Genomic DNA, 13,014 nt, shown 5'->3' with positions numbered 1-13,014 from the left:
ATTTTTTATTCTATCAGCATACTTTTTTTTTTGCCTCTGACAAATGTGCATATCCTGATTCAATGTCTGATTCAAAATAAAAGGTTAAATGAAAATAAAGCCCAAAGATTATATATTAAGCTCAAAAATGTACAAAGCACACGGTGACAAGCAGCAAATTAAATAGTTATGTAAATTAGCACCAAGATAAAATTTTTCATATCACTTGGCACGAGATCGAAGGCTTGAATATCAGACACCATTAATCTCAAAGATTGGCTAAATTGTTATATAACTTCCATCAGTAGCTGTAGATTTTACTAAGCCTACAGAAAGGGACCGCTACTTCAGAGTGCTTTTAGCTAGCATTACACAGGTAATGCTTTGTTGACCTGATTACTCCTCAATCCCTATGCCCGTTACTTTGAGACTAAATGTACCTCCCACAATTCCCTTTGGGAATGCTTGCATGCCAAGAAGAGAAAAATAGCTTTTATGCAACTCACTGCAAAACATTTAAGGGCGTACATCAACACTACATATTGTACTGCAGGAACAGGCGAGCCTTTAGCAGGAGATGGGAGGAAACATTAAATACAAACTATATGGCTTTGAGTTCGATATTTTTAAGAAAAAATGCAAAAAACCCCTTTTTTTAACAAAAAATGGAACAACTAAACTGGAATCGCTCATTTACTTCTCTTATAAGCCAGGGATCAGAAACAACAAAATGTTTTTCAACTCTGACATGTTATGAGGGGTAAAACAGGATTCCTGATTCAAGGAAGAACCAAAAAGGAATATTACAGTTAATATACTGACTTACTATTAGAACCTCCAGATTACCATGATGTGCCAAGAGCCTAATTTAAAATGACTGCAGGTTGACACCGTGTTAAATCATAGTTTATTGTAATGAGAATGAAATGGCCTGAAGTTTTCAGTTTTATTTCTAATTAATCAGTTTCAAGTTAATCAGAAGTTAGGACATAAAACCAAATTGCAATTAATCTTAATTGTGATGTATTGACATATACCAATTCCATAGTACATTGATTGATGTTGGTTTATTTCAAATAAATCATACCTAAGATTAATAATTTTGGGGGAATTAATTGCAAGAGGCCATTAATGGTTGGGCGAATGACAGAGAAGCCAAAGTGAGAATGAGCACTTGAACCCATGATGCATTTTCCACCATGTCGAGGAATCAGCTTATGGCACTATTCTCTGAGCCGGAGCATTTATTAATGGATGCTACAGTTACTTCAAAAAAAAAATGGACGCAAGATTGGACTATTAAAACCAGAGCCAGTATGAATAAGCTTTGTGGGGGAGTTTTAAATATTCAGATTTAACAGCAAACAGGGATATACAAAAACAAGGGGTCAAAACTCTTTTGATTCTAAACTTTAAAATCTATACCATCCATTTTATACAGCCTTCAGGAGATTCAACTAGCACCCCCACAGAAAAAAATATCATTACACTGGACTTGTACAGCAACCCATCATTTGAACGTACTTTTAATATGGGATCACACCATGAGAAATCATAATGCCATTTCATCACAGGCTGGCAGCGTTGTGAGATCGAAACCAGATATTCTAACCAGGACTTTTCCTTCCGTAGCTAAGGCTCACCCCGAAATTTTACTTTCAAATGTTCTATAGCTATTTAAAGGATTACTATAATTCCTTCTTTGTTAAAAAATAAGTGATATTCTTCAAATATATCTTAGTTATGCTTTCTTTGGCATATATTACAAAATAGCTGCAAATATATCTTAGTTATGCTTTCTTTGGCATATATTACAAAATAGCTGAGTCCTTGGAGATTTTCATTATTCCCCATCCCAAACAAATCTATTACAGTAAAGTTTAAATCTCAGAGATGTCATGGCTCTTCTGGTCCTACTCATTCTCTTCTGGGTGAGTTCAGACTAAAGAAGGAACTCAATTAAGCAAGACTGTCATTTAAGTATGACAAATATCCCAAAGTCAAAAGAATGGGACACAATGTTTTGAAATCACAGAACCAAAGTATGTATACATTGCAAAGGAAAAGTGAAAGAAAGACAAAAAATAAATATATGCATAATACTTTGCAATTTGGTGGAAATATCAGACTAATCCCACATATATTCAATTCAGTCTGATTTCAATATAATAAAAGGGCCATATAATGCCCACCTTGTCCACCCAGTAATTTGCTTAACTGTGTATAGAAAAGGAAGACTCTTCTGCCTTTATACTGTGGACAAATCAGGGAAACAATTTACATTCTATAGTAGGACCAAAAGATTTTTCCATTATAATAATGAGTCACTATAAAAACACCTCCCGTACTGCAAAATATTTAAATACAGAAATGCCCAAGCATCTTACAGAGATATTTATCAAGCAAGATTTGAGCAGCTGGGTAGAATGGTTAAATATGAAGGATTTAACCAAGTTCCTTGTAATAAACATACTTGTATTTGTATTATTTGAATGCCATTCTGATTGTATATTCCTTGGAATAACAAAGAGGATTATTTCCTGAAGCAAAGTGAGAACTAGGAAATTCACATTTGACTAATTTAATTATGCATGCATAAAAATCCCACTTAACTGTAATGATTCACTTAATTTGGAAAGGGGGCGTATTTAATATAGCAGGATGGATGAAGTGGAAATGGAGAATGTTGCATATACCCACACAGGGCAGCCTTACTATCTTCTTTTTCCTCAAAAAACAACCACCCAGGTCTATATTTGTAAGAAGCAAAGTTGTACTGGTGAAGTTATTGGTTGCGTTTGCAATTAAATATATTTACTATACAGGTAATCCTTATTTAACAGTCACAATTGGGATTGGCCATTTGGTTATTAAGCAAAGTCATTAAGTAACATTGGAACTGTGCTTATCTTGCTTCAGCTTTACTTTACAAACCTGCAAAGGTCAAAAATATCAGGCTTAGGTCACAAACTTGCTTTTCAATTGTAATTACCATCATAATTGAAAACAATAGTAGCAACAAGACAGTTGCTAAACAAGGACTACTTGTGCAGTTAAGTAAATGAAAGTTTATGTAACTGCAAAAAAAGTAAGTTTTGTAATACTGAATTCACTTTCATTAAGTGAAGAAATATAAAACAGCTTCTTCATCCACACATTTGGGAATTATATATTGGGGCATATTGAAATTTTAGGATTTTAAACTTGTGAGATTGCCTCTTGAAAGTCAAATATTTTTCTTTTCTGAATTAGAATATAAATGTTAAACAGTGCATGTATAAAAAAAGTAGCGTAATCAAATGACACATCTAATATTTTCAGTTATATTTTTGGTTTCAAATATTTAAAGAAAAGAAATAAATGCCTAATTCCAGATATCAAACTCATAATATGATAGTTTAAAATTCATGCTATCCTTCTAAATAATTTAAGATTTTTTTCCCTAGCTTCTCCTGGAATTCTTTCAGATTGGGTCTACTAACTATTACATCTAATTGTAAAAGCTATTTATTTTTCTTAATAATCTTATCCGTATAGCCACCAATCTTATAAATAGCAATTCTGACCAGCGTACAACAATCAAATAAAACAACAAATATAAAACCAATTGATTGTTCATTACAGCAAAGGTCTCATCACCAAAGTCAATTAACACTTGCCCTGTATAGTTTTGCTGGTGGTTTCCCACCAAGAATTTTAAGAAGACATCAAGGGAATCTTTCACTTGAGTATAAACTACTAAAGTACATATGTAACTAATAAAAACACATTAAAAAGCCTCAAACATATACAAAGACACAAAAACAACTCTTTTCAGGCAAGAAGGAATAAGAATAACTTTGAAAAATTCTAAAGCAATTGCTTAATATTTAATTTTGATTTAGAAAATTATTATTACAAAACAGCAAATATTCTCCTCAGAAAAATCTACAGTTCAGAATTATTTTGTACAGTCACATTAAGGAAGGAGGGAGGCAGCAGTAAAGATCAACAGTTTAACAGTTTGATGTTTTTCAGAGAGTTTCTTTCAGTTTATTCAGGTTAAAAAAAAGATGAAATCCCGTTCTCTTTAATAAAGATTTAAAAGACCAAATTATATCATTTTCCAATTTCAATATTTCCTTTCACTTGGTCACCCTATATAACAATAGTAGGCAATACAAGTCACTTTTGATGAAATGACATTTTAAGAAATAATCTAAGGATAGATACTGACTTTTAATGTAATCATTTTTAAAAAAAAAAAGCAATAGAAGTTTATATGTTCCTACCGCATCAAATTCTGCTTGATCATCTTCAGGGAGGTCACTTGTTTCATAAACATCAGGCTCATTCCTGGCCTGAAAAACAATAAGGGGTGTGTGTGTGTCAGAATATTATACCAGATTCTGAAGAGACCTATTACAATAATATTTCCTTTTTTTAAAAAAATCCACCATAAATTAATAATAGTATGAATTAACTCTTTTTATCTAAAGAACTAAAATCAGAGAACATAACAAGATGGACCACATACTTAAAGTATGATCACTTAAGTAACAGGTTTTCCAAACTTTTCTTTTGTAATATCTTTGCATATTTTTTTATTTTTAATTATCTTATGTTGTATGTTGCCCAGTGGCAGGATAGAGATGGGAAGCTTCAAAATAAATAAACCCCACATACTGGCCCAAAGAATATATATTAGCCCATTCACCACTTAAAGCAGCTGTTTTTAATTATTCAGCCCTAACAGAACCTTTTCAATAATAAGTAAAGATTGAAGAATTGGGGGGGGGGATTCGTGAGCCTGTCTGAATTGCATGTATAATCTACATATTTGTGGTGTTTCCTTGCTCAGAAAATACAGTGATTCAGGTTAAATCAGTAGTTGATATTACCTCATCTGCTGTTCAGAACCAGGTCTATAAACTCCAGACAGAATCTCAAACTATTGGGCCTCATCAGTACTAAAGCAACTCAGGCAATCAGGTACATGACCATTAGCAAAGGCAGGGTGGGGGTAATTAAAAAAAACTCTCAGCAGAAAAATGTGCATACTATGATCATCTTTGGTACAATAGGGAATATATGAAATAAATACAGAAGGTGCACATTGTTTTTTTCGAGAATTTTGAATTGCAGCATTGCCCTTCCCAAATGCATCAATTGGTTTTTATTTATTTAACAAATTTAGATAGCTGTCCATGTAGCCAAGGATCACTGGGCAGGAAGCAGAAGTGGAACACAAGCAAATTCTACAAATCCAATTAAAAGTGGGTCAAAGCCCCTAAAAATTGCATCTTTAGAACATAAAACAAAACAATACCCACGCTGTGGCTCCACCAACTCTAGTATCTGTGGAAGAGGCAAGATTTTCATAGCTTTTCAAAAGGCCAATAGGATCTAAGCCTCTATTTTTGGGCGAAGTAATTCCACAAGATATGTCATTACAGAAGGCATGCTCCTTATGTTAACAGAAGACTCTACTTCAATGAGAGGATTTGGAACATGCCCATCTGCCAGATTTATTGGGACAACAAGAAATCATTTGGGATCAGTGGCCTTACAAGTAAACTGGCCCCATGTCATGTAAAGCTTTAAAAATTATAATCAGCAACGTGAACTGCATCCAGAAACCCTCTGGGATTCATTGCAGCTCTTATGTAGCCGTGGTGTTGTGTCTAATATAGCAGCTCTTTAAAGCACATTGTAATGGTCTCATTGGAAATTGACTAAGGTATGTTAAATATCAATGCTTCCTGATCTGCCAGGGACTGAATGCAGAATCTCTTGTGCCATTAACCACTACGCAATAATTCCTCACAAATGCTGAATTACTCCAATGACAGGACAAAATAGAGAGATGTTGCTACAGGGCATGGAATGTGCCACCTCTTAAGCTTCCTGTTTCACTCCAGATAAAATACCCTAAAGTATCTGCAACCCACACCTTATGTTATATCCTTCAATGTGACACTTGCCCTTTCTTAACCGAGACAAGCACAACTTATTGGTTATTGTTCTGTCTGTCAATTCAGTCAGCCACTAAACAGCAGCAGACATTTAAAACGTTGGAACAAAAGTATCCCTCTGTCTTGAGCTTTTTTAGTCAACAGACTTGTCTTTAGAGAAAGCTGCCGTAGGATTTTCCCAGCATATTATCATTAATAGACCCTTTGATTCTGGAATCGCTTTTGATAGTAATATCTAATTTTCATGTTCTTCATTCAACTGTATTTTTTCATCCTGGCAGTGGTGGGGAAAAGCCAGAGAGAATATTTTTTTTAAAATAAAATGTGAGAGTGAAGAGAGGACCCGAAGAAACATTTTGCTTATACTTTCTATGTTTGCACAAAATCACATGCAACATTCGTTATCAACCTTTTCTTCAATTTCCATTATGGCTCTAAATACAAGTTTAATTAGTACAGATATAAACTGGCAGCCAAAATACACAGGGAACCTTGCATTCTGAAAAGTGTGGGGAACTAGCTGGCAACATCTGCCCTCCACAATATCACTCAATACTCCCTGCTCTTTCTGCAGGAGATCCCCAACTCTCTGCACAAGCTCAGAGGCACTCCTTTCTTAATGACATCCCGGCTGCCAGATTAAAAAAAAACCTCCTTCGGGATCAGGCTGAGCTCTGGGGCTTCCCATAAACCCCTCTAATTTCAGCCAAGACGAGGGAGCTCCCTTCCCTGGGGCGGATCAAAAGCCCCACTTTACGTTCAGGTGCTCCTCTTCTTACTTGCAGATCTCCCACCCTCTTCTTCCTCCATCCATCCCGCAGCCTCATATCTTACTAGTTAGCCTATCCGACCCCACCCTTTTCCTCTCCCTAGGCACCGTTCATGCTCCTCCATCCTTAAAACGGCAACCGGCCTCCCCGCCTCCTTTCTCCCCGCAGGGGCTTCTTTCTCGTCACTCACAATGCCGGGCAGGTCCGCATACTTGGGATCGGCCATAGCCAGGTGCAGGGATGGGTTGAAGCCACCTAGGCCGGTGAGAGGCAGGGGGGGGGAAAAACACCAAGTATCGCGAGAACAACGCGACGGGAAGACTTTGTGGGGTATTTTGCCGCGCTATGTTTTCTGGGAGCTGTAGTCCTAGAGACAGTAGTCATCCACTGCTGGAGGAAGAACGTTAAGTTTGGTCGTTACTGTGAATGTTGTTAGCATACCCCTGCTTCATACCCCTTCTCCAGTATTGGTTTTAATTTTGTTTTCATTTCAGGCTGCAAAAATACACAAGAAACTTCTCATCAAAGCTGAAACCAGAAATTCCAGGGAGAAAAAGGATTTCTGTTTTTATTAGTAGTAATTGGCTATTATTAGCCTTCTTTATGCTTGGTGCTTTCTATTTTTATTTTTGTGCTTGAGTTTTCATTTATTTAGTATCTTAATTCTTCGACAAGAAAAACAGGCATTTTTAAAAAAATAAACAAATACAATTAAGGTTTACAAAATAATGTGATGATTTTTCCAAAATCATTTTAAAACGGTTGGAGGAAGAGAAACAAATACAGTACTGTATATCATTTGAACCTCTCTCCTTCTCCCTCTCCCTCCCTCCCTCTCTCTCTCTCTCTCTTCTAGTCCAATACTCTGCTCAAGCAGGAGAACCTGTCCATACTATTCTGGACAAATGGTTGTCCAATTACTTCTTAGAAACCTTTGGTGATGGAGCACCCACAATTTCTGAAGGCAAGCCATTCCACCGATTGTTTTGTTCTCTCTGACGGGAAATTTCTCCTTAACTCTGTAGGAATTTAGCACCCACCCCCCTCCTAGAAGAATGAAATATTCTAGGAAATATTTTAAAAAGCAGAATATTATACCTTCCTGGATGAGAAATGGAGAAACATATTTTAAAGACAAAGGAGCTCCCTGCAACTTCCTGACTCCCCCCCCCACCTTTGTCAATGGGCCATTAAAAGCCTCAGCTAAGCTCACTCATTCTCCCCACCTTTGTCAATGGGCAATTAAGGCTTCAACCAAGCTCACTCAATCCCCCCATGATTTGCAACACAATACAACTGAAACTCACCACATGGCAAGGCTCAAGCAAGCTTGAGAGACAGCCAGCAAGGCTAGCTAAGACCCCCACCCCCTGGGAGTCTGACAACCAATCAGGATACTCTTCCTGTGCCCCAGAAAGGTCAAAGCTCAGAAAAATCATAAAACCAGGGAGCACACAGGATCTCAGGCCCTTTTCTGTTCAGGAACTCAAGCCATGTGATCCTGACCACCATTAAACCATCTTTCCAAGCAGCCTCCATGTTTCCAGTGTCTTTGTCCCCACTTGGAACTGAACCCAGATGGATATTTCTTCCAACAACTCTAGGTTGGCTCTGTTTTTGTTAAGCCTTTGTTGGAAGAAATGTCTATCTGGGTTCAGTTCCAAGTGGGGAGAAAGACACTAGAAACATTTTTTATCATGGTGAACAAAACTGGATGCAATATTCCAAGTATGGTCTTATCAGTACAGCAGTTTGCCACTTGCTCTCAGTCCTAGGACTGAGAGACAGTAACTGGTCCAAAGTTGCCCACCTCGCTTTGTGCTTAAAGTCAAACTAGCACTCAGGTTATCGAGCCTGGTGCCTTAACTACAAAACCAAACAGACTGTCTGAGACTGCTTAGCTTATACCTCACTCAGTGTCCCCTTGAACTGAGAGATGGGCAGCATTTACATGTAATAAATAAATAAAATGAATATTCCAAATATAAGTGCTGGGTTTGTTAGGCTAACAATAATAGCTAAATATTAGTTAGGTAAACCAGGGGTGAAATCCAGAAGGTTCTGACAGGTTCTGGAGAACCGGCAGCAGAAATTTTGAGTTTGGAGAACCGGCAAATACTACCTCTGGCTGGCCCCAGAGTGGAGTGGGAATGGGGATTTTACAGTATCCTTCCCCTGAAGTGGGTTGGGAATGGAGATTTCGCAGTATTCTTCCCCTGCCATACCCACCAAGCCACGCCCACAGAACCAATAGTAAAAAAAATTGGATTTTACCACTGAGGTAAACTATATGTAGCCCAGAAACCTGTCAACTAGACTTCTTCTGAATCTAACTCTACATTCTTCTCCAGCATATTTAAAGAACTCCCTGTCATTTCTTCCTGACCCATCTTCCACACCACTGCTCTTGGCTGGACTCTTTGGGGGCAGAGGGATGCCAGTCTTCCAGAAGATTAATAAACTGTTTTTATACATTTGTAAAGGAATGAAATGTTGCAACATGATAGGACCTCAGAAGCACATCTTTTCAGTGGCTGCCCTAACCCTTTGTTTTTATGGATTCTTATAAGCTGCGTTGCGTTATTATATGGAATAGATGCAGAGGTGAAATGCTCCCAGTTTGGACTGGATTGGCTGATCTGGTAGCGATGGCGGCTGGTGGTTCAGAGAACCAGTAGCAAAAATCCCTGCCCACCCCCCACCCATGCCCAGCTGAGCCATGCGATCGTCAGAGCCTTTTTTTTTACTTTGAAAAGCATTTTTTTTCAATCTCTTCAGCCGAAGAGGTTGTAAAAAAATGCTTTTCAAAGTAAAAAAAAAAAAAGATCGCGCGCGACAGCTGATCACACACCGCCACGCACAGTTCTACTTACCCCATGCCTCCTTTTGGCGTGCACTGCGCACGCGCACACCTCGCATTTGGCTGGTCAGGCACAATAGTGGGATTCAAATCTCATTGCTACCAGTTTGCTCGTGGGTGCACGCTCACACACGTGCAACACTTCTGTACATATGCAGAGATGTCCAGGTGGGTGGGCGGAGCCTCCCGCCACCGCCACTACCGGTTCCCCTGATCCGGGTGAACCGGTAGCAACCTACCACTGGTCAGGCATTACATGAAACATACCTGCAATATAGTTTTTCCTATAAGTCAAAATAGCCATAGGAAGCACAAAACAGTAACCAGGGAAAGGAGGTTGCCTGAAGCAGTTTCAGTTGACCAATAGAAGCACAGCAAATGCCAGTCACTGGCTATGTCATCACAAAGACTGCATGTGAATTGAAACATCAAAGGTCATTTGGATGCTAAGATTTGGGTCAGAAAAACAGCAAATCGTTAAAGTGGAACAGTTAAATTTAGGCTCCCTTTTCAGTGGGCTAAATGAGACAATGGCTGTATTTATGAGAACAAGTCCTCCAAAATGGTTAGCTGGACAGCTTCATACCACGGGTGACGGGATTTGAGGATGAGCTCTGAGTTGTATGAAAGGAATGTTGGCTTAGAGAAAAAATATTTTATATTGAGATAATACCTTTCTTGAGCCATGACAAATGTAACAAAATAGGAAAGTTGTTGACTCTTTAAGAACGCATCATCAAAGCAAATAGTAAAATTTGTGACTGAAAAGTCAGCCATGTTTACTCAGATAATAGAAAGGAAAATGGGAACTTTCTGCGAATTGGATTCTCCTCAAGACAGGTTTGCTCAGAAAAAAGCCTATTTATCCAGGCTAGCATATAACTAAATTTTACTAACTTTAAGAATGTCTGACCTTTTTAAAGTATACACTGCTCAAAAAAATAAGGGAAACAAAAAAAAGACATCCTAGATCTGAATGAATGAAATATTCTTATTAAATACTTTGTTCATTACATAGTTGAATGTGCTGACAACACAATCACACAAAAATTATCAATGGAAATCAAATTGAGCAACCCATGGAGATCTGGATTTGGAGTTACACTCAAAATTAAAGTGGAAAACAACACTATAGACTGATCCAACTTTTATGTAATGTCCTTTAAACAAGTCAAAATGAGGCTCAGTAGTGCGTGTGGCCTCCACGTGCCTGTGTGACCTCCCTACAACGCCTGGGCATGCTCCTGATGAGATGGCGGATGGTCTCCTGAGGGATCTCCTCCCACACCTGAACTAAAGCATCCCCCAACTCCTGGACAGTCTGTGGTGCAACGTGGTGTTGGTGGATGGAGCAAGACATGATATCCCAGATGTGCTCAATTGGATTCAGGTCTGGGGAACGGGCGGGCCAGTCCATAGCATCAATGCCATCATCTTGCAGGAACTGCTGACACACTCCAGCCACATGAGGTCTAGCATTGTCTTGCATTAGGAGGAACCCAGGGCCAACTGCACCAGCATATGGTCTCACAAGGGGTCTGAGGATCTCATCCCGGTACCTAATGGCAGCCAGGCTACCTCTGGTGAGCACATGGAGGGCTGTGCGGCCCCCTAAAGAAATGCCACTCCACACCATTACTAACCCACTGCCAAACCGGTCATGCTGGAGGATGTTGCAGGCAGCAGAATGTTCTCCACGGCGTCTCCAGACCCTGTCACGTCTGTCACATGTGCTCAGTGTGAACCTGCTTTCATCTGTGAAGAGCACAGGGTGCCAGTGGCGAAGTTGCCAATATTGGTGTTCTCTGGCAAATGCCAAACGTCTTGCACGGTGTTGGGCTGTAAGCACAACCCCCACCTGTGGACGTCGGGCCCTCATACCACCCTCATGGAGTCTGTTTCTGACCGTTTGAACAGCCACATGCACATTTATGGCCCACTGGAGGTCATATTGCAGGGCTCTGGCAGTGCTCCTCCTGTCCCTCCTTGCACAAAGGTGGAGGTAGCGTTCCTGCTGCTGGGTTGTTGCTCTCCTACGGCCTCCTTCACGTCTCCTGATGTACTGGCCTGTCTCCTGGTAGCGCCTCCATGCTCTGGACACTACGCTGACAGACACAGCAAACCTTCTTGCCACAGCTCACATTGATGTGCCATCCTGGATGAGCTGCCCTACCTGAGCCACTTGTGTGGGTTGTAGACTCCGTCTCATGCTACCACTAGAGTGACACCACCACCAGCATTCAAAAGTGACCAAACCATCAGCCAGAAAGCATAGGAACTGAGAAGTGGTCTGTGGTCACCACCTGCAGAACAACTCCTTTATTGGGGATGTCTTGCTAACTGCCTGTGCTTTCCACCTGTTGTCTATTCCATATGCACAACAGCATGTGGAATTGATTTTCAATCAGTGTTGCTACCTAAGTGGAGAGTTTGATTTCACAGAAGTGTGATTGACTTGGAGTTACATTGTGTTGTTTAAGTGTTCCCTTTATTTTTCTGAGCAGCTTATATTGCTCATGAAGTTTCTAGCTAATCATTTCCAATTCCAGGATACTTCATTCAGCATTTCTCAACTGTGGCAACTTGAAGATGTGTGGATTTCAATTTCCAGAATTCCCTATCCAGTAGGCTGGCTGGGGAATTCTGGATGTCCACATATTCAAACCATTCCTCTTGAATATTCCACATTCATCCTCACTGATCTGTTGTTTTGTTTTGGGTGCCCATCGTCACTTTTAACTTTTTCTTTCCCTCCCACTTTCCTTTCTTTTCTTGATATTTCTGCAAATCTTGAGCATTTAAATGGCATCAGCAGGATTACAATTTGCCTAGATTTTCTCCAGATTGTGCCAATGTTTTTTATATATACTGTCTGTAGAATGTTAGAAATTGGAGTGTATAAATCTATGGATTTCAGTAAAAATCCACCAGTTTCAACAGAGTCGTGTGTGTGTGTGTGTGTGTGTGTGTGTATGTGTGTGTGTATATATAGATATAGATATAGATATAGATATAGATATAGATATATTTGTTTTCTGAGGTTTTCACAGGTGTTTGTATGTAGGTCTTTGGTTGTTCGTGTAAAATTGGAAGTGTCTTGGTGACGTTTCGACGAAGTCTCATTCGTCATCTTCAGGCTTCAGCTTCGTGCTTCTAGGAGCAATGTGTCATCGCAGCTGTTTCTTCCTTTTAACTGCTAGTGGAGTTTGAACTGATTGGGTGGGAGCTTGGCTCTGTTCTGATTGGATGGGGGGTTTTTGTGCTCTGATTGGCTGGGGGTGTATCCTATTTGGGTGGGGGCTTGGTTGTGCTCAGATTAGTCTGAGTTGCAGGGGGATTTGAGCTGGTGAGCTGCATTGCTGTTGTTTGGCTTCGTGTTTGTGGTCGTGTTACATCTTCATGGTGGGTGTCAGTCTGCTGCATGTATGGATTGGAGGGGTTTGAAATGGCT

At 39.5% G+C, this 13,014-nt stretch overlaps 1 protein-coding gene across 1 annotated transcript in view; it reads right to left on the bottom strand.

Moving 5' to 3' along the window:
* The window catches only part of DCTN2 (dynactin subunit 2), a 50,640-nt gene extending 43,630 nt beyond the window's left edge, over positions 1-7,010 (bottom strand). The window contains exons 1-2 of the mRNA XM_058168520.1: positions 6,894-7,010; positions 4,251-4,319 (exon numbers count right to left, since the gene is read on the bottom strand). Of these exons, the coding sequence (XP_058024503.1) occupies positions 4,251-4,319; positions 6,894-6,929 (105 nt within the window). The 5' untranslated portion in view covers positions 6,930-7,010. The remainder of the gene's footprint in view (positions 1-4,250; positions 4,320-6,893) is intronic.
* Positions 7,011-13,014: the final 6,004 nt, after the last annotated feature.

The sequence above is a fragment of the Ahaetulla prasina genome, chromosome 2 (genome assembly GCF_028640845.1).
Source record: "Ahaetulla prasina isolate Xishuangbanna chromosome 2, ASM2864084v1, whole genome shotgun sequence".
NCBI lineage: Eukaryota > Metazoa > Chordata > Lepidosauria > Squamata > Colubridae > Ahaetulla > Ahaetulla prasina.
The sequence above is the reverse complement of the archived record's forward strand: the minus strand, read 5'-3'. Positions and strand labels throughout refer to the sequence as shown.